At 40.4% G+C, this 21,145-nt stretch overlaps 1 protein-coding gene across 2 annotated transcripts in view; it reads right to left on the reverse strand.

Moving 5' to 3' along the window:
* Positions 1-21,145, reverse strand: part of LOC103370377 (mitogen-activated protein kinase kinase kinase kinase 4-like) — a 129,290-nt gene that overhangs the window by 28,252 nt on the left and 79,893 nt on the right. For both annotated transcript variants that reach the window (XM_008299408.1, XM_008299407.1), the window contains exons 6-16: positions 20,847-20,937; positions 19,363-19,493; positions 19,167-19,221; positions 18,627-18,705; positions 18,357-18,532; positions 18,125-18,197; positions 16,665-16,875; positions 8,385-8,546; positions 7,207-7,293; positions 4,236-4,547; positions 2,559-2,714 (exon numbers count right to left, since the gene is read on the reverse strand). In XM_008299408.1, coding sequence (XP_008297630.1) covers positions 2,559-2,714; positions 4,236-4,547; positions 7,207-7,293; positions 8,385-8,546; positions 16,665-16,875; positions 18,125-18,197; positions 18,357-18,532; positions 18,627-18,705; positions 19,167-19,221; positions 19,363-19,493; positions 20,847-20,937 — 1,533 coding nt within the window. The remainder of the gene's footprint in view (positions 1-2,558; positions 2,715-4,235; positions 4,548-7,206; positions 7,294-8,384; positions 8,547-16,664; positions 16,876-18,124; positions 18,198-18,356; positions 18,533-18,626; positions 18,706-19,166; positions 19,222-19,362; positions 19,494-20,846; positions 20,938-21,145) is intronic.

Raw genomic sequence — 21,145 nt, forward strand, 5'->3', positions numbered from 1 at the left:
TATGAACAAAAAAGGAAAAGTTTGAGGTTTGATGAGGCTGATTGTCACAGCATGCGCAGCCAAACTTGAGTTATCTGCAATTGCTACTCCAGTCAGGCACTAACTCATAAGGAAACCAACATAGAAATACAAAAGTTCTAAATATATATATCAGATGTTTTGTAATTAGGGATGTCCCGATTTTTTAACTGATCAGTATTAGCAAGAACCTAAGCCCAGCCACACATCTGCTGTCACACTGGTATCTTAAAGGCAGAGCACAATTTGTAGCAAAACAATTGGGATGCAAATTTTTAATAATTTCTTGAACGACAGTCCTGAGCATTATCAATCAATCAGTAAATGACTGACAAATCGAGCATGGTGGACATTTGTCCTGTTGTGATTTGGCTGCTTTAGAGGACACATTATGTGTTCCAGGTAGTCCCGGTTGGTTTTAAACATACAAGCTCTGGCAGGCGGACATTAAGTGTCATAGAAGTCTTTGTCATAGTGGCCATCGCTAGCTAAAACCCTACCTGCCCAAAGTCTGAGTGACCACATGCTCTGGTAGCCACAGTGTCAAACAGTAAGAGGCTCCACCTGTTGGCATGACCAGGTACTACAGCTAACTTGCAACAGTTTCTGACATACATGTGGAGAATGCAGGTTTTCACCGTGTTTTGGAGCCTGTGAAGCCACAGGACATCCTTTTTTCTCAACACTACATTTCACACAATGTCCTTCTGAAGCTTTACAACAGTTCGTAAACTCCTTTATAACACTAAAGAACAGCTTAGATATAGAAATGCATGTTTTTTCTTAATGCAGCTTAGTGCAGCTGTTCAGTTTTCAAGCATATACATGGGATTGATCTTAACAACTTTAATCTACCATCAGAAAATGGTATCTGACTGGGACTCGGTATCAGCGGATAATGGATGGATGGATAGTCTTGGTGAATGTCAACTTCTGACTTTAAAAAACGTTTTTTAAAAATTCTCTCATTATTCTGGCATTTAGTAAATATAAATAATTTAAATAATAATATAAATAATTTGGTGTTGAATTTGTCTTCCTTTGATATAGCATTATATAAGGTAAACATTTTTCAATTTTACTTCAACACAATTGATGGCACGATTTACCCTTAACATGTTTTCTTCAAAGGCTCAATTCACCCCTTGCTGGGGCTAAGTTGCGCCCAGATAACACTTGTTTTTGGAAAGCCATATTTTAAAAACAGTAAATTTTAGATCCAAACCAGTTATTACCAGGGATGTCCCATATCCTGAAGTACAATGTACAGTGTATGTCATGTCTTTGGGTCAAAGATATTAATATTTTCATGAATGATAAGTTAGAGAAAAGGTTACAAATAAGTTCATAATGTATAAATAAATAAGCTAATTTCATAGGAAAAACCGTTATAAAGCTACGGTTAAAAAGTTTTCCGCGTGAGACGTCTTCGGGCTTAAGGCCAATGACAAGCTTTTCAGTGTTTTCAGTGAAAATTTAAACTTCTTTGACAGGCACATTCACAGATGAAGTGTAACTGGTAAAGTTTGCTTAAAGCGGCAAGAACCATCCATCCATCATCTACACACCGCTTAATCCTCACTAGGGTCACGGGGGGCTGGAGTCTATCCCAGCTGACTCAGAGTGAAGGCAGGAGACACCCTGGACAGGTCACCAGTCTATCACAGGGCTCCACTTAGAGACAGACAACCAAGCACACTCACATTCACAACCCGGAGAACCCAGAGAGAACCCACGCTGCACGGGGAGAACATGCAAACTCCACGCAGAAAGATCCCGGTGACCCCACCAGGACACGAACCGTCGACCTTCTTGCTGCGAGGCAGCAGTGCTACCAACTGTGCCACCTTGCAGCCCTTACGTTAAACTCTTCTGAGCTTTTTTTGTTGTTTTCATTATATTTGTCCAAATAAATGTACCTTTAGTTGTACCAGACATTAAAATGAACAAGAAATTGAAGACAACAACGGTGGTCTACTCATTTTGTCCATGACTGACAGCAGATACGAAATACTAAATCACTTTAATCGGACCGGGGGCAAAAACACATCTGGAACATCGGGACATCCCTATAACCCTATCAGTCAAAGTTTCAGTTCAGCTGGCATGAATGACCATGACCTGGTGTACACTGAAAAATGAGCTATTAATCGTGCTTCAGCTGCAGCACTTGCGTCAGCATTCCCTGTAGCCACTTCCCAATACAACCTGACAGTGGAAAACCACACAAGAAAGTCTTAGGTGTGAAATAATAACACAAGAGTCACTGCGGTTTCAGTCGGTCGGAAAAGAGAGGTAGGAAAACAGCTAGATTGCTATTGTTGGATCAAAGTCCAAGGCAGGCATCATATGACATACAGTCAGGTCATATGGCTCCATGTACATGTACTGTAGAGTTTGGAAAGAAAAAGCGGCAGCACACTGTTATTGGTGACAAACAACCCATTGTGCAGCAACTCAGAACGCTGCCTCTGTTCAACAGCTGTGAACTAAAGATGAAGGAGTCATTGAAGCGAGAGGGAATAGGTTATGTTTGATACCTGTGGCTCCACAGGCCGGTGCATGGCAGGCGCCTCAGATGCCGAGTTCCCATTGGGGTATGAAGACTCGGAGCGTGGTGGCACCGGAGGCTGCTGTGGTTTGGTCTGAGCCGCCTGAGGAGAACCCTGGATGTTCTTCCGATATCGCTCATCAGCCTACGGAACAACACAGACAGCAGCATTAGCGGTGGCTTGAGAATACAGGTCAGCGAGTCAGTACGTAAAGAGGACATAAAGGACAGAAGCCATGACACACTACAGTTTGTTAGTTTTCTTCCACATAGAAGAGACGATTTGTACCAGCAGTAGTACAAACATGTCAGAAAGTCATCTGCTGATTCAGGCACAGCAGCAGGAACAACAGAGCACCTCCTCAAGGGCAGCAGTGTTATTGTCGCCACAAGATTCCCACAAACCTGCTAGAAGGACAAGAGCACCATGACCAGCGAGAGTGTCATGCATTTTTCATGTGGAGTAAAAAACAGAAGGGTTAGGGCACACACTGAGGTCCAGGACACTGATTCACCGCAGTAAGTGACGCTTGGTGTGGTGGGTGAAAGAGCGTTCTTCTGTCTGAAATTTCACTGCAAGCAAGCCAGATTTCTTCATACACAAAAGTCATTCTCACAATTTGAGTTTATTTCTCCATCAAACTTGATATTATTAGTGTCTCAAACAGAAGTTAAATCAAGATTATTGTCTGAATATTTCTAACCTTCTGCTGATGCAGCCAACGTGGACATTACAATCACCTGCTGTCCATTGTTACTGTTCATCCTCTAACATGGCTGCCAGTGTTTTGAATCCCCTGAGCAAGGTGAACTTCTGACAAAAAAAATCCTGGCAGTTCTTGCACTGCCCTGTGAAACTGGCACGCATTTCTTTGCAAAAAAAAAAACAAAAAAACAAAACAAAAACATCTAAACTAAAAAAAGAAACCTACGTGCATGATTTAGACTGTGAGCTTTCTTTTGGATTTGTGTCTCTCTTCTCTTTCTCCCCCACCAGGCACTAAATGGGAACACCAGGACGCCAAAAAGGAAGAGACAGGGAGTCGCAGTGTGGACTAATGAGGTGGCTCGTTATTACAGCAGCTTCATTAATATGGTGACAAAGACAACAGCGAGGCTAATTAGTGGAGCAGTAGAGCCCTCGCTGAGAAGGCGGAGCTGTTCAGGTGAGCGTTTCACAGAAAACTCAGTGGTCATGTTGGGAGGAGATTAAATGTCAAACAATTTCGGTCTTTTGCCCGAGAATAGGGCCAATTAAAGAGCTCCGGGGCATTAAAATGAGCGCGCTGCTCATTTGTATATGATGGTACATCCAGGACACATAGACTCCCTTGAGACTTTAGACGTCTAGCACCGACCTTATATATGTATTCAAACAAGAGAAGCGTCTTCCACAGGATCTAAATATCAAGGAGGCCTGTTGCTGTTGGTCCAGCATCACTCGAGCATATTTGCATCATGGACCTGTTTAATTATTAGACTTGTGAGTTTAGAAAAAGATGATGAATTCTAGTCACACAGCTCGTCTACAAAGCATCCATTCACCCCACACCACCAGCGAGCCACCACCATGTCCACAGCACACCCAAAGCAGTGGGAGTGAGTACACACAAGCAAAGGAAGCGTTCTACAGCAGTCAGTGTGGCGGCGTCGAGTTGAAGTTCACCTCTCTGACCGGCTCAGAGTCGGGGGTTTGAAGGTCAGCCACAGGCAGCTTGGGTTCTGCCGTGTTTTCCAGACCGGAAACCGGACTGGATCGCGTCTTCTCAACGCTCTGCGGTTGTTTCGTTGTATCCGGCTCAGGGTTCTGCAGGGTTTCAAGGTCCTGTGGAGGCTTGGTGCTCTGTTGTTGTGCTGTTTTGCTACTATCCGGGTTCTGGTTTTGCTGGAGGGATAGCAGGTAGGCCTGCTCCTGCTGCAGCTGTTTCTGGAGCTTCTGGGCTTGACGCTGCTCCTCAAGTTCCCGCCATTTGTACTCCTGAGTACAGGGAGGGTCAAGTTGAACCAAAGCCACCAACAGAAAGAGGCTTGGAAAGGTTTCCACAACACTTTGATGTTTAGGGACCCATTTAGGTGACTCCTTCTTCTATCCATAAACATTTATACCTACCAGTCACATAGAGCCACATGTTAAATCCACCTGATCTGCATGACAGCAAACCACTTTTCTCAGGAAAGATTCAAATAAGCATGTTCTCAGATGTTAAACTCCTCATTACTTGCTACTTACTTTTAAGACCTTTGATGTGGTACACAATTATGCGTCACTATGACATGGTAATGGTGCGATACCGGGCATAACTGGACCTACGGGACTGTATATAAAGTATTAGTCGAGGAGGTGGAAGCTCATGTATTTTTCCATGCACTCAGTTCCTATTTCATTTCTTCCTTTTCTATTCATACTTAAAAACATTAAATAGTGCTTTTCATTTACTATTTGCTAGCAAAGGCAGTGCTTCAGATACAAGAAATGGAAAATTTGGCTCTGCAAAGTTAGTAGGGATTCAATATTATCTCTCTAAGATTGTTTTACTAGATAACAGAAACTCAAGTCCAATGCATTATAGTTAAACTACTAAAGGGATGATCAAAAAGTTCTGAGACTGTTTGTGGTGCGTGTCAGTCATGAATCACAATCTGTAACACGTGTTTCTGTGACCATTTGATTCTTCTCCATGGATCTCAAACTGGAGCAGAGAAGACGACTTGACATTTTGTGTCAGTCAGCAGCCGGAATGATCCAACCTTAACGTCCAGGATGATGACTAGTGATTAGAGGAGGGGTCTGTGGCGACCATCCAGAGAAGAAACAGCAGTTTTAACAGTGGAAAAGCCTGCGGTTTCCCAAATCGGACAAGATGTCAGTTTAGGAACACACCAGGAGCACAGTAGTTGTTTTTTTTTCTTTTTCCCAACATTCACGTGGTACTTCAGCAGGAATTAGTCTTCCACAGTCACAGCACGGTGATTACACACAGGTGGCTTTTTTTTTTAGCCAAAACAAAACAATTGTCACTCCCCACTGGCCCAACTCACTAGATGTGGCTCCCTGTGACTTCCTTCTCTTCTCCAAAATGTAATTCAAACCGAAGGATCCATCTGTTGGAGATGGTGCTTCATATGTTTACTTCCAGGGAACTTTACAAATACTGCAGAAGCTCCCGGAGCGTTGTGTTGTTGTACACACAGCCAAATTTAAATCAGGTAACATTTTTGATGTATGTGGGCACCGTCTCGTAACTTTTTGATCAACCTCTTCAGCACAACCTAATCTGTTCTACAAATGGATGAAGCGCAAATGTTATGCTGCTGAAGCGCCTCAGAAACCACAGATTTTCCAACTTTTTCCCCATTTGTTTGCTCAGTGTCACTGGTGTTCTTTAGCAGCTCTTTCTTTAAAAATAGAAGATTTTGTACAATTTGAGCATGTTAATATGTTTGTCCCATTAAAACACTGAGCTTGAAATCAAACTTTAGTTAATAAATACGATCGCAGGGGAGTTGCAGTGGAGAGTCACCAAATATGAATAACTTTGGTGAAGGTGTTGCTTTTTAAAACCTTAAAAACACTGTTCAGTCCCTCTCCAAATGGTAACACATTTCCTACAGTCCCGAAAAAAAATAGCTAAACCAACTATTCAAACAGCTGGTGGTAAAAACATGTCATGTGTCCAACTGCAGGCCTGTTAGACCACTTAACTGTGGTCATAAGTATTAAAATCACTGAACCATTAATACAGTTTTACAGTATCATTCATTGGGATAGTTCAGCCCATTGCCAGAAGCCACATCTATATATAGCTCGAGGTTGTTAAATCAAATGAATAAAATTTATTCTCTGAAATGTTCAAAGCAAACTTTTTAATACTTATAATTTAAATCAGCCCAACTGAAGTGTTAAAGCCTGTCATGATGGAAAGGACCCATGATTTTTTTCTAACTAAATTTATGAATGGGGACTGTGTCGGCGCCAGAGAACGAAGCCAATGATGAAGTGATGGTGTGAAACTGGAAGTGGGGATGTGATTGGTCATATCCTTTCATTATGTGAATATCCTCTGTAGCTCCCAGAGGAACAGAATCCTTTAAAAACGAACAACATCAAGTCATACAAACCCCTTAAATAACCCATGTGCATGAAACCTGTAACATCTGGAATAAAAACAGGGGAAACCCTCTTTCCCGTTGCATGACTAGTTTCCTGGTGACGACATCGTCATCACTGCTCAACCTGTAAACATCCCGACGTCTCCAGAACCTGAAAATACTTATTATGTTTTGACCTCGACTGCTAATGGCTCCCCTCGGATCTACTAAAATCACAAGTAATTCCCAAAAACTTGGTTTAGAACGGAAGGTAAACAGAATCAGGGGAACTTGTATAATAGTGCAATAACACGTACCTGCAATATGAAATTTAACAACCTGGGATGTAGTTGTGGAAACATTAAAACAGAACCAGGGGGACATAAAACCAAATGGAAATAGCATTAAGGGAATTCAGAGAGGCAAGGGAAATAAGAAAATGTGGCCAAAACTCTAAGAATACATAAAAATCGTTTATATTGTTATAAGGAAAAAATGTAAATGTAAAAGTGATGTCCAGGGTTTGAACAAGACACTCCAACACTCACCAGCAGCATGGCCTGTTCATGGAGCAGCTGCTGCTGCAGGATCTCCAGGTGCCTCTGCTCCTCCTCCAGCTGACGACGGATGTACTCCTGTCCGTCAAACACAGCCGCCATTAGTTTAAAATCAGAAAACAACACAGTATTTACTATGAGGAAGGTCTTCAAAATGTAGTGGAGCAGGATATGGTGACAAGATCTACAATTTCTCATAGCAACATATAGATTTTGTTCAAAACCTCACGACAATGATGTAAAAAATACTTGTAAAATAAATAAAATGATCAAAATCAGGCCTCAGTTTCCACAGTTCAACTTCAAGGTGACTGTAGTGGGAAGGATTTATTTTTTTTACCAAGAGTCTACGAAGCAAACTGCTCTTTTAAAATATATTTTTAAAAAGTTAATTAAATCAACAGTAATAGGAAATGAGTGTGATCTCAAATCATTAGGGGTCTTGTGTTCAATCATCTCTGATTTGCTTTTTTTTCACTTTAACTCTACTTAAAATGGTATCAGTGAAACTCTAGATTGATATATCAAGTATTTTCCGAGATATTTTCTTTCTTTCTTTTTTTTAAATTGCCTGATTTTTTTGCACATTGGAATTTTGAACAAAAATTTCTTAAGAACTTTTAAAGATAACAGTCAGACATTTTCACTTTGTCTTGATTCAGAATCTGCAAACCTGGACAAGTAGATCAAATAATCTCTGATTATAGTTTAGTCAAAAAATATCAAAAACAAGATCAGTTTCAACCATTCTGAAAAGTCCCATCTTTGAGTACACATTACAGTGGGTCAGCATGAAATTAAATAAATGTATATCTTGGGAAACACTTGGTATATTAATCTAAAATCTCCCAGATATCTTTATTAATACCTATATTTTATGCTATAAAAATTTCAGACCAATCAGAGATGGTCCAGCAGAAGTTATTTTAAAAATCTGATGAACAGTGATTGAATGACTGTATTGAAAAGCTCATATTTACAGAGCAAACATGAGATTTCTTAAGTCATCCCGTTACTAGCTCTACATTTTCTATAATTTGCACATGAATAAGATGTGAAGTTTCAGTTTAGCTGCGTGCCCACCTGTTGAACTACTTTTAAAAAGATCTTTGCATACATCACTTTTTCGCTCCGTCTTTATTGTCCCTCTCTGTGAGTTTGGCTCCTACCTGTTCTCGATCGGCCCTCCTCTTCTCCTCCTCGGCCCTCCGTCGCTCTTCCTCCTCTTTGCGGCGTCTCTCCATCTCCTCGATGCGACGCTTCTCCTCCTGCTCGCGCCGGCGCTGCTCGCGCTCCTGCTGCCTCCTCATCTCGCGTTCGCGCCGTTGTTGCTGCAGGTGGACACAGGAGGCGAGTTAAAAGAGAAACCTGCTCAGCGTCCTACTTCGGATTTTTGTCAAGTCATATGAGACACGGCGCTCATGTTTTCCGATGAGAGTGAAACCAGCAGCTGTATGACTGTACAGTATTATTCTGATTTGACCTACATGGATGTCAGACCCCTCGGTGTGCGGCCTACATGGAACTTCTTAGAAGACTTAAACTGTACTTTCTTGTAGCTGTAAATCTTCCATCATTTACCCAAGAATCATTGTCTTTCCTGACACCACAGCTCGGCTGAGAAGCACTGGTGTAGATGACAAGACTTTGCATGAAGACACTGAAGGTTAACTTGACTTTGTGAGCACTTTGGCAGTTGCAAAGTGTCGTGAAAGAAAGTAAGTGAACAAAGAGAAAAGAGACGGCTGCAAAGACAAACCTACATTTATCTAAACAAATCCATCAGCCTCTTAAGAGAAGTTTAGGAATAATCAAGCCTGGCTGCAAGCAGAACAAAGGAGAGTCGAATGAGCTTAAATGTCAATTAAAGTGCATTTGTTTAATCAGACCTTGAAGACAAATAGTTACTGACTGACTGTGTTCACGGACAAATCAAAATAAAGCAGCTCCTGTACTGAAACAACACAATGTCTACAAAAGACAGTCAAGAGCCTCAGTTTGTTCCTGTGATTTTAACACATACTTTCAAGCCTAAAACCAACAGTTGATTCAAATAATGAGTTGAGCAACGTCTTGTTGTTTGATCAAAGAGCGTAAACTGCACATTTACAGGTTTCGAACGTTGTTTTGAGGGTCTCCAAGAACGTTTACAGGCTTCAAAAAACAATCTTTTTCACCTGTTTCCACCTTCTGTCTAAAAGGCTCCATTAAGGCCCACCAACCGAAAAACTGCTGTGCTCTGATTGGTCAGCTGGCTTAATGAAAGCACAGCAGCACTTGTTGTGTTCTTTAAATCCTGATCAGTAAGGATAAGGATGTGGTTCTAGCAAGGAAATAAAGGCAGATTGCGAAGAAACTGCTCATTATTTGTTTTATAGCGGGTACCAAACTACCGGCGAGGCAGGCGTTATGTACATATGTTACAAAATGACAGAAATAAAACAGAAAAAAACTCCTTGAACCTAATTGAAGCATCTCAGGCAGGTAAGAAGCATCATTAATGCAGGAGAGAAAAACTCGCTCTGGAGTGGAATTTGGGCCTCGTGAGTTTGAAGCTCTGACACACCAAAATAAAGGAGAAAAGCCCAAAAAGCATATCATGGGATCTTTAATGGACATCACACTGCACTGGTACTTTTATCTGACCTAAGTTTGGTACCAAAGACAGCTGCTCCTCTTGCATGAACTGGAAAGAACTGCAAACACCTCAAAAAGCATAACACAGTATTCAAATGTTTGAATCATTATTCATTGAAAAGTTAGAAACCTATTCTTGTTCCAGCTTTTCCAATGTGACAATTTCCACCTGTTCTATGTCTTATATTATAATAAACTGAATATCCTCCAAATTTGAGCTGTTGGTCAAACTAAACAGGCAATCTGAACAGGTCTGTATGGGTGAATGAACAGGAACAGGCACATTTTTTTAGGTGCAGTCCAACACTGGTTTTAAAACGTCTGCTGCAGTAGATTGAAAGCAGCCGAGAATATGAATTCATCCAGAGCGCTGTTTTCTCATTTTAAGAAACACATTCAAGGTCACCTATTGAACATAGCATGCTGTTTTTATTCAACTCCACAGGCTGTCAAGGATTTTCAAGGCTTTACTAATGTGGCCTAAATATAATTAATCTCGTTTTCGCCCTTTCCAAACTCTATTTACATGTGGTTTTTTTTGGATGGACATGGATAAACAAGTTAGAGTTTATGCATGTATTCACCTGTCTGAGCGGAGGAAATATAAATACCACAGAGAGCAGATGAGCTGAAGTGACGAGGGGGGAGGTTAACGTCAACATTTCAAGGGCTGCATTATGACTTGATCACTTAATCAGAGCAGCGGTCTAAGTCTGACGGGCAGAGCGGTTCGCTAAAACGTGTCTCTATAAGCAGACGGATGAAGAAACCGCTCTGATTTCTGGTGTTTTGTGAAAAGGTGCAGTGAAAGCTGCAGGACGTCAGCGGCGGGTTCAGTGTCGTGACGCATCGTGTTTGTACAAATTCTCTGCTCAGCATTCGGGCCTCTGAAGAGGGGTGATCTATAAAAACAGGAGAGCACATGTACAGCGGTATTTCTCTGACATGGCCTGCGTTCAGCTGCGGCTTCCACTGCGTGATTCATCTACAAGCACCGTCATGAATCAAAAACAGAGCCTTGAGCTATAACTGCTGTGGGAAAACATACGCAAAAATAAAATCCTCTCTTGCCACGGAGGCCTTACACTTGCGAGGTGTAACAAATTTACATCTGCCCCAGTGGCTGTTAGAGCATGTTTAAATTCGCTGAAAGTCGACGCACACACAATGTCACGTCTTTTGTTTCTCTTACAGTATTTAGATCTGCCTCGTTTTCTTTCCTTCCAGAGAATTTAGTTCACTCTACTCCTGTCCACATTTATATTCGTCTCTCTGCAGCTCTCTCCCTCTTTCTCCTCCATCACCACACTTTTCTCTAAAAGAGGTGAAGAGGAAACGCAGCCAGGCTCATTCAGACGCTAATAGAAAAGGACCACAGCTCAAAGAGATAAAGGATAATTACAAAAAGGGCTTTCAAAACCATTCTCTGGGGGACACCAATTAACTTTTTTTTTTCTTTCGCAGCAGCCTTAAATTGATTTTGTGTATTATACGAAATTATCAAGCAAAAATCTAACCGCTAACCCCCAAGTCAAAACTTTCTAATCTTATTACACCAACATAATGTGCCCGTATATAAACTGCACCTGACAAACGAGTTCAGTCGCCCTCAGGCTCTCACTGTTTCACCATTACGTTACACAAACAAGTTGAGACCAGAGCGGAGTTGAGCTCAAAACAAAGTCTGTCCATAAAAGGAGCACATTCTACTCTGACAGATACTTTCTACTGAGGACATAAAGACAGTGGACTGATATCCACAGTGGATGGGATACTGGATGTGAGAACAGATGTTGCTGGTGAACATTTTAAATGCTCTGAGCACCTGAGACAAAGCAGCATTCACCTCCTTTGTATTTAGGTGGAGACACAAAACTCACTAAACCAAACCTATCAATATGCCTAAAAACGGATCTGTCTTAGGGCTGGATGTTCTGCATACGCTCTACCCTAGTAACGTATTATAGCCTTAACTTTGGCATTTTGACCATCATCACTTTGCTTTTTTTTTGAACCAGGGGACGGGTGGACTAAACTGAGAACTCTATATCAAGGCAGCCACACTCTAAAACATACCCCGCTTTATCATCTATTTTATTGTAAAATAATATAATTATTTATTATATAATAATACAATTAAAAAAATTAACAGTAGGCTGTATTGGATAAGACGTGAAAAAGCAACTGAGACCATAAACTCAGTAGGAAAATGTTTACTGAGGAAACAGATCGAGGTAGAAGTGGAGTCCTTTTCTCTTAGACTTTTATGGAATCTCAGCTCTTTTTGCAATCAGAGGTGTCGCCCCCTGCTGGCCGATAATAAGAATGCAACTTTAACCTTTTGAACCTCAGTTAATCTGCGTTTTCTGCTCCTGTTGCCTCATTTCTCACTGCAGTATAAGGTCCTGCACCTCTATGGAACCAGCACAATGTCCTTAAAAGTAAAGAGAACACCAAAACATATTTTTTGCAGTATAATAAAGTTATAGTGCCATAATTCATGCATTTATAGAGCAGTGTGACTCCCATCTGCTCTGTGAAAGCACAGCCTGCAGTTCATCCCAGTGCAGCCACAAACTCACAGCTAAGACTCTAAAGGTTTCCCAGTTGCACTAAAGAGCCACAAATTTGTGTTCTTTTCAGAATCTGGTTAGCGCCAACAATTCACTTTTAGCACATTTTTCAAATGAGACAAGTAGGATAAAGTGTTCTTGATACAATAACACAATTTAAAGCTTAGATTTGGCTACTATTCACAACTGTACCGCACGTCACAGATGAGTAGTTCAAAGATTGTTGGGAAGGTGAAAATTTGATGAATCTTTCTTTTTCTTCTTCTTTCCGTTAAATAGCAGGATTTGGGTGATTTTGTTAAGACAACAAGCTTTCACGCCTCCCGGCAGGTTTTAAAGTTCAGCCACTGAGGCAGTTCTACTTTGGCTTCACTCTTCACACCCAGAGGCTACGTTCGTCTTTACATAGGCAAGAAAACATTTAGTATAAGTGCTTGCAAGGACAGATGAATGGAATGCCTAATGTTGTACAAATGTCACGTCAAGTGTCAGGTGAGGTGGATGTGTTAAACCGCCTGAGTGCTTTGCATTTAAAACTGATGAATGAACGGCTCACTGGGCCTGATGCTTTCAGGTTTGTGTTCATCTCTGTATTGTTAACGTTTTTATAAAAACTTTTGGTAATGTTCTGTACTTGCTACACAGTGCTGTCATGTTTAAATGAGTAAAACACGGACCAGTGTGTTTTGCATTCAGCACCAGTTGGAATGACTTACAAAGCCTGATGCTTCCAGGTTGTGTGAAAAACAGTCAAGAAATTGAATCCTACCCTGGAAAAATTATAAAATTCATGTTTTTGCACTTTTCTACTCAACTTTGAGAAAGGTTTTTTGTTGATGGTAAAATGTAAAAAGTAAATGTAAACCACACATATATGTGTTTACGATTTAAATAATTGCATACACATTCGTCTTTGAATTTAAGGGTATGTTTTTGCTCCTTAAAGGTACCAAAGGGCTCCAGCTGGACCTCATGAGGTACTAATTCTGTATCTTTACAATGGATACATTCTTGTACTGGCATATAAAGGTACATTTTTGCACTCCTGGTACCAAAAATGTACCTTTAGAGGTACAGATAAAGAGGTACAAAAATGCACCATGTTTAAAGGTACAGTCGGTGTACCCTGCTAGGGTACTGCTGGAGCGACAAAGTGTATGTACCATTTTAGGTCCATTTGTGGACCTTGATTTCTTAGTGTGTACAGTCTTGGATGGTGAAGCTGCAACTGCCAAAGTTGCCAAAGTTCGTTAACAACTAACCAGTGGGGGGTTTTGTTTTCATCTCCAAATCAATTGTTTTATTAAAGCCCAAGCTGACTGATCAATATTCAGCTTACAATCATGTGAAACAGACAGAATATTCTTACGTTTAAAAAAAGTGACACTAACAAATCATTTGTTCTTCTGCTGAACAAAACCTGAAATGGTTTCTGATTAATGTTTTGTCAATTAAATTAAATATTATTCCACTAATCCTGTGAGCATTGGTTTGGATACAGTTGCCATGATAAAGTCTAAGGCTGTATTTTGATCGTTTTGTGAGCTTTGATTGACACAATTGACGACAACCAGTCTGTACTGCAAACGCATAATGTATTTCATCATGTATTTCATCATGTATTTCATAATGTATTTCTCGCTGATGCATTGAATGAATGTATTTACATTTTTTCTGCATCAAACCACTTATTTCAGCCTGTCAGTCTGCTAAATGAGATCAGGTAAGAAAACTACAAAACCCAATAAAGTTCATTTTAACTTCTCATTAATGTAAAAACTTGACATTATTCGGTCTTAAAGGAGAATCTCTTCTGCTTGTTGGATGCGTGTACAAAACTTCATAAATAACTCAAGACTTTCCCTGCAATAGGATTATTTTTAGTGCTATTCAAACATTCAGTGTAATCGCTGGGAGGGATCCTGTGATGCCTAAATAATGAATAATACATATACACTTTAGTTCAGTTCAGGCTTTATTAAGATCTCTTACGAGCCATTTGGTTTCTGCAGCAGAACAGCCCGAATTCAAAACTTTAAAAAGGTTCTGTTTAATAATCTGATTACACTGGGGAGAAAAACGGACACATATCTGTCAAACAGATCAGACAAGCTGCTTTGTTGGTTTCCAATTATTTCCTCACTGTTTCTGACAATGCTGCTGAGTGTGTTTTTGTAGGATTTATAAAACAGTTTCATCAAGATCCCGTCTTCATTAAAACGATTTAGCTTTCTTACACAGTTTAGATGCTTCCGTCCCTTCTTGCACAACAACTAAATCAATCTGATATCAATCACACGTTCCACCTTCTGGCCCTTAATGTGTTTGAGCTCCAGTTCCTAAATCAATAATCATGTCTTTTGTTTTTCGATACCTTCAGCTGCAATCATCACAGCGTTTTAAAAAAAATCATCAATAACTGGGCCGTGACATGTTCTATTATTTCCCCGGAGACTCAGAATCATTGCATCATCTGCAAACTTCAAGGAAAGTCTGTTAATAGGTTTGCTTGTGCTGAAATTTGTAAATAAAATATATAATGATGGTGACAGGACGCAGGCTTGAGTGGAGTCTGGAAGCTGAGACCACTGATTCAGTTCAAAAGTCTAAAACTCAGCAGGTTGAGAGAACAGGGCTTGTTGTTTTTTTTTACTATTTTGTAGCCCGTCTAAAAGATGTTTTGTCCAACACCAAAGACAATTAACCAAGGCCAGAATAAAAGAATTAGGAGTGAAAATAGCAATTACATTTCTTAGCCAGTCTTTTTAACTGTAGTTTCATTTACTGAAACACAACAAACATTTCTGATTATCAAATGGTCAGAAATAACAGAATAAATGCATAGATTTCTATCAAATAAGTTACCGCTGATTCACTGCCTTTACTGTACACACACCGATCTTGTTTACTGCTGTGTATATTCACCCCCCAAAGGCCCATTCTGAGCCAGGAAAAACCCTGGATCAAGGCCAGAATGTGTAATTAATTCATCTGCTAATATATGGGGTTGTATGGTATTAAAAGCAGATGAGAAATCTATAAATAGCAGCATAGCATGCGTCTTACTACCTTCCAGATGCTTTACTGTAATGTTTATTAAGGTCGCTGTGGCCTCTTTGTTCTATTAGCAAACTGGATCTATGGCTCTCAGTTTAACAGGTGTCTGCTGAAGCAAAGCTACAACCTGATTTTACTTTATTTTAGTAGATTTAGCTAATATTTAGTCATTCTCACTGCCGAGAGGGAACAAGGCCACTCTTAATGACAACTTTACACCAAACTTGAATCCTCTGATACTTAAAAACTCACTATAGATCTTCAGCCTTCCAACACCTGACATGTTGTTCCACTAGAACAGGATTAACCCAATCTGTGCTTCAAATCATGATATTTGCTTATGTCACCTTATTATTTATGTCTTGTTAAAAAAATAAAGAAAGATAATAGGTTGAAATTAGATTCTGTAAAAAACAAAAACTCTGTGAAGCCAGTAGTGACTCGGCTGCAGTGACGTGATCAAAATTCAGGCACTTTTTGGCTGAACTGCCGACTGTGTTTATACAGAGCAGACAGGAGCACATTAAATATGTAAGTAGTAAAATATTAATATTAAGCAGAGTCACATTTTTTATTCATTTTGGTACCATCATTTAGTAATCATTCCAGGTTTTTGCAATTTTTGTGAAATAAGTCATCAAAGAAAATCAACTTCCAGTTTTCTCTAACTATGTCACACAGCACAGAAGACATTTCTGAGCTCTCTCTCCTTCTAGTTGTGGTTGTGTTGTTTCCATGGAGATGCAGGACTTTATATTACAGTGAAAAATTAGATGACAGTGAGTAAAAATGTAACAGAGACAAAAAAAATGCCCAGAAACTGCTTGGAGTTGTACGGGTCAAGCAAGTCTACCTAATTGCTTAAAAAAAAAAAAAAAAAAAACACAACTAAGTGAATATAAAAGCAAACATTAAAAATATCCTCTGCATTTATGTACTGTAATGTGAATACTCAGTTAGCTTGACAGACTATTACAATAATTGACCAGTAACTTTAACAACAACCTCTATTTCATTTCTCAAGTGTCTAAATATCAGTGTTTTGTTGCGTTGCCCTGCAGGATTGTGTTGCAGTAACACCACCACACCCCCTGATCCCAGCAGTTAAGTGGGAGAATAAAAACTTATCATAACCTATAAAAAGCTTGACAGGTAATTTATGAGGCCTTTATGTTGGCTCACCTCCTCCAGCCGCCTCCTCTGCTCCTTCTGCTGCTCGATTCGTTTCTGCCTCTCGGCCAGTAGTTGGCGCTTGTACTCCTCCTGCTCGCGGAGCTGCTGCTCCTGCAGGAGCTGCTGGCGGCGCAGAGCCTCCGAACGCTCCTTGTTCTCCTGCTGCAGCCGGATGAAGTCGCGGCGCAGAGTCGACTCGCCCGGCACGTTGACTATGGAGCTGTACGGAGGAAACAGTGAGAGGTCAGAGCTGGTGTGTCGGCCTGGAGAAACTCAAATGGTTCAATCAGACTCATGAAGGTCTAGCACCAAAACTGTCATGCCAATAAATGTATTTTGTAAAACTTAGACAGTGTTCAGGAGTCTGATTGAATCTTTTCATACACTCGTCCCTCTCCTACACACCTGCCTCATGTATTAGATGTGCAGAGTTTCTTTGGTTTCAGTCTGGAGACACCAACACACAAGTTGTTTGAAGAAGAAATCATGATCTGAGTTCAGGACACAAATTCAATCATTTGACTTCCCCGTTTGAGGAGAGAGAGTTTGTTGTGGTTTTACTGTCAGTTTGGTTAAAAGACCGAGACATTAAAACAGAGAGAAAAACATACAAGCAGGTATATCCATATAGCACTTCTGTATTTTCAGATTTCCATTCTTTCCTTGTTTTCTCTCTTTGTCTAAATTCTTTCATGTATGCTTCATTTTATTACCAGCCACACTTGTTTCCACCTCATGACTCTGACTATGTGTGTGTCATTGGTGCGTAATGTGATTCAGGAGACACCTGTAGCAGGAACTGACACGACGGTGGTTTTGAGTACTTTGGCAGGTGTTGTTAAATGTTTGTCTGTAGACAGATTTTGTCAACACAATAACGTCACAACTGTGTGAGACACACTCGTAAAACTTTACAGGTGCGTAGCTGAGATCAAAATGCAGACTGAGTTTGAAGACGGGCGTGGTCCGACCCATGAGCACTAATGTAATAATGTAATAATTACTCAGTAAACACGAGGGAGAAAGTCAACATGTTGACAAGCTTGACGACTTTGTGGTTTTTGCTCTGCTCTCACAGACATGACTAAAACATAGTAGATATGATTAAAAATTTAAAAAATAATAGTGTTAAATATAGGAATAGTGCAAAAATATATTTACAGCGAATAAAACAACTGAAATGCATCTTTACAGGAATAAAATAAGATGATGTGTGCTGCAGCTTAAATGTAATATAGCACAAGACTTGTAAAGGTAGAAGTTATTGTTGCACATGATTGTGTTCATATTTCACTTTGTCCATCAAAAGATGATTAGTTTCCTGTACTGGGAGAAGCAACCACATAGTTGAGCCTATTTATCATGATATTTGACAAGATGTGTGCAAACTGATTAGTAAACACAGAGAGCAAGGGGCTAGCGGTAAAAGTTCTGCCATGAAAACTGCAATACTGTCTTTTCATAGTTACCTTGGTTCTCCTTCTTGTTCAGATGCTTCTTCCTCCTCTTCTTCACTGCCACTGTATTCATACTCCGTCTCATCTGTGGACAGTAAAGAAGAATAATTTAACAGCTGCTATTAAATCACCGAACTCTTAATGTAACTGTTGGGTTCGACTGTTTCTTTTTATTTGATGACGCTGCGTGCTAGTTTTAGTTTCGCAGCAGTGACAAAAGCACACATCTCCCTCCCGGACTCACCCTTCTCGCCCCTCTTCTTCTTGGTTCGGTCGATGTGGTCTTTGAGCTGGATGCGGACCTGCCTCTCGTTGGGCTGGTCCCGGATGAAGGGGTGTTTGAGCAGCTGCTCGGTGGGAGGACGCTGGGTGTAGTTCTTCACCAGGCAGCCCTCGATGAAGCTGAAGAACTTCTTCGACCTGTTGGCGCAGTTACATGTGAGCTACTCTACTTTTTTGATATTACAAGAGATATTTTTGGAAAAAAGGGGACAAAGGTGAAAAATGTTCCCACCATTTTTTGGACTTGAGTCGAGGAGGAGGGTTTCTAGGAATGAGGAAGAGGGCTCTCATTGGGTGCATGTCACACAGAGCTGTAGGAAGCAAACAAAAAGACAGATAAGTTAAAATCATACATTATAGACAGATGTTTTAGTGCCTTTGTGATTCTCTCAGAATAGGAATAAAAAGATTAAGTCAGTCGTGACACTGGAATGATGTGTTCAAGTTAACATGTACTTTTGTTACTTCGACTGATAGCATCCGTGTTACAACATTTATTTGCATTTCTTAAACGTTTCCATGTATCTGTCATCACCACGAACTCATAAGGTTTAACTTTATTGGCAGAAGTTGTAGAAAATGGCATCTTTTTCTTGTTTTGAGCTGTAAAACTCTAGATGTCACTCAAAATTGGAGCAACTCAGTGGCAAAAATAAGCCGTGCAGAGCAGAGGCTGAAAGAAAGCAGCAATACTACGATTCTACAATAACTACACCAGTAAATGTACTGTTTAATGTTTTGTGAATGCCAAACAAGCACAATGTGTACTTACGGGGAGCTCCCTCAGCCATCTCTATGGCCGTGATTCCACAGGACCACAGGTCACTCTGAGGGACAGAACATTAGATTAGTTAGGGTTTATAAATGTCTATTCCAACCAAGGAGGAGTTCGAGCAGTGGTTCTCAAACACCACTTGATCCCAGATTTATCCTGCAGCATGTAACCTGGATCCAGGTTCTGTTCTTACTCTGTAGTCGTAGGTGGCATCAGGGTTTTCATCACAGGCGATGACCTCTGGAGCCATCCAATATGGCGTCCCGATGAAGGTGTTCCTCCGACCCACCGTCCGGTCCAGCTGAGCGCTCACACCGAAGTCCACTGAGGAAAACACGAGCAAAATCCATTATTATTGGTTCGCAACAGCAGCTAGTCATGTGTTTAAGCATTTGGCCAATCATGCAAAATCAATTTACAAACATTGTATAGGAGAACCTTAAGGGAACCATTTTATATGGCTCATGTTTAGCAGTTACATGTTGCACTATTTGAAACTCTGGAAATGCAAAGCAGGGATGCTGCTCTCTGGATTATTTTGTTCACAAGCTGTTTTGAAGAATGGCACTTAGACCAAAACATGCTTGAAGGAACACATGCTTTCTAAGGGAAATATTTTTATAAAGTTTGATCAATTTGACCTTTTTATGTTGATATCTGTAAGCTATGTTTACATTTTCAACATTTAAAATGCTTTGTTAACCATCCCTGTGTTTTTTTATTGTAATAAATTAGATATTTTTGTGTGTTATTGGGCCCAATATGTTAATATAGTAGTTTATGGTTAAAAAAATAATAATTCATATAGGTGATGTGCTGAAAAAACAGATACCAAACATGGGCATGGTAAACATGTCTTTATGTGGTATAGAACTAAAAAATGGCCAAAACAGGGCAAGACCTCGAAGGGTTGCAAATGAGATCACAGAAGACAGTTCAGATCCTGTTCGAAAGCAGACAAAGATTGTAAGAGGAGTGATTTAATTCATGCATTTCAGCACTAAAGCTAAATAAGAGTCACTTGCTCTATGATCCGTGTTAATTAAAACTTGTACACATTTTCTGTCCCTCTAACTTGAACACACTCGGGTCGGTTTTGACTCCTGACTCAGAGTGTTAAAGGTCAAGATGCTGTTCTGGTCTAAGTCTCTGTTTCGCCTCCTCTTAGCTGAATCCTGGAGTGTTTTTCTGTCGCCACAGTGGAGACATGTGGTTCATACTGCGTGTCACAGGACAGCAATAAGCAAGGTCACAAAGAGGACTTTGGTTACAAACAGTAATCTAATTGTAGATAATTAAAGAAATGATAAACAGATTAATCAGGGGAAGATTCAAACACAGGAGCTTTTTTTCATTTTTTTGCAAGTTAAAATATTGACCATGACATCCACAACCGGGCAGCAAGAAAACTTGCCCGTCTATAACTGGGTAAACTGTATCAAAGTCCTGTTTTCTTGTGTCTGCAAATGACTGTTCAAACTTTTTGTGCAGCTCTGCAACTGTGCACTCATGTGAAACATTAGAATACAACACTGGTAATGCAAAAGCTCCAGTTGGCAAACCGGCAGAGTGCTGAGTCAAATCTGGTGCTGCAGTCGTCCAAACCTCACTGCAGACTCCCTGTTTACAGCCTCGGTCTGAAGCCGCACTTTAAAGCAAAATAAAACCAACTCTTACCCAGTTTGACCTCAGCGTTTTCAGTCAGCAGCACGTTTTGTCCCTTGATGTCACGGTGGATGACGTGATGAGCGTGCAAGTGAGCTAATCCCTGCAGAGACAAAGGAAAAGTCAGAACAGTCGATTATATGTTTGCTGCTTCACAGAACTGCTTTGGAAAAATGGAATAACAAACTGCATCAGATTTCAGAATTACAAATTTGGCAACAGGATGGAAGTGTTTTTGGTACGGGATGTGCCATAATTTAACATCCATCCATTATCTATACACCGCTTAATCCTCACTAGGGTCGTGGGGG

Source organism: Stegastes partitus, unplaced genomic scaffold (genome assembly GCF_000690725.1).
Source record: "Stegastes partitus isolate 25-593 unplaced genomic scaffold, Stegastes_partitus-1.0.2 Scaffold1413, whole genome shotgun sequence".
Taxonomy (NCBI): Eukaryota; Metazoa; Chordata; class Actinopteri; family Pomacentridae; genus Stegastes; species Stegastes partitus.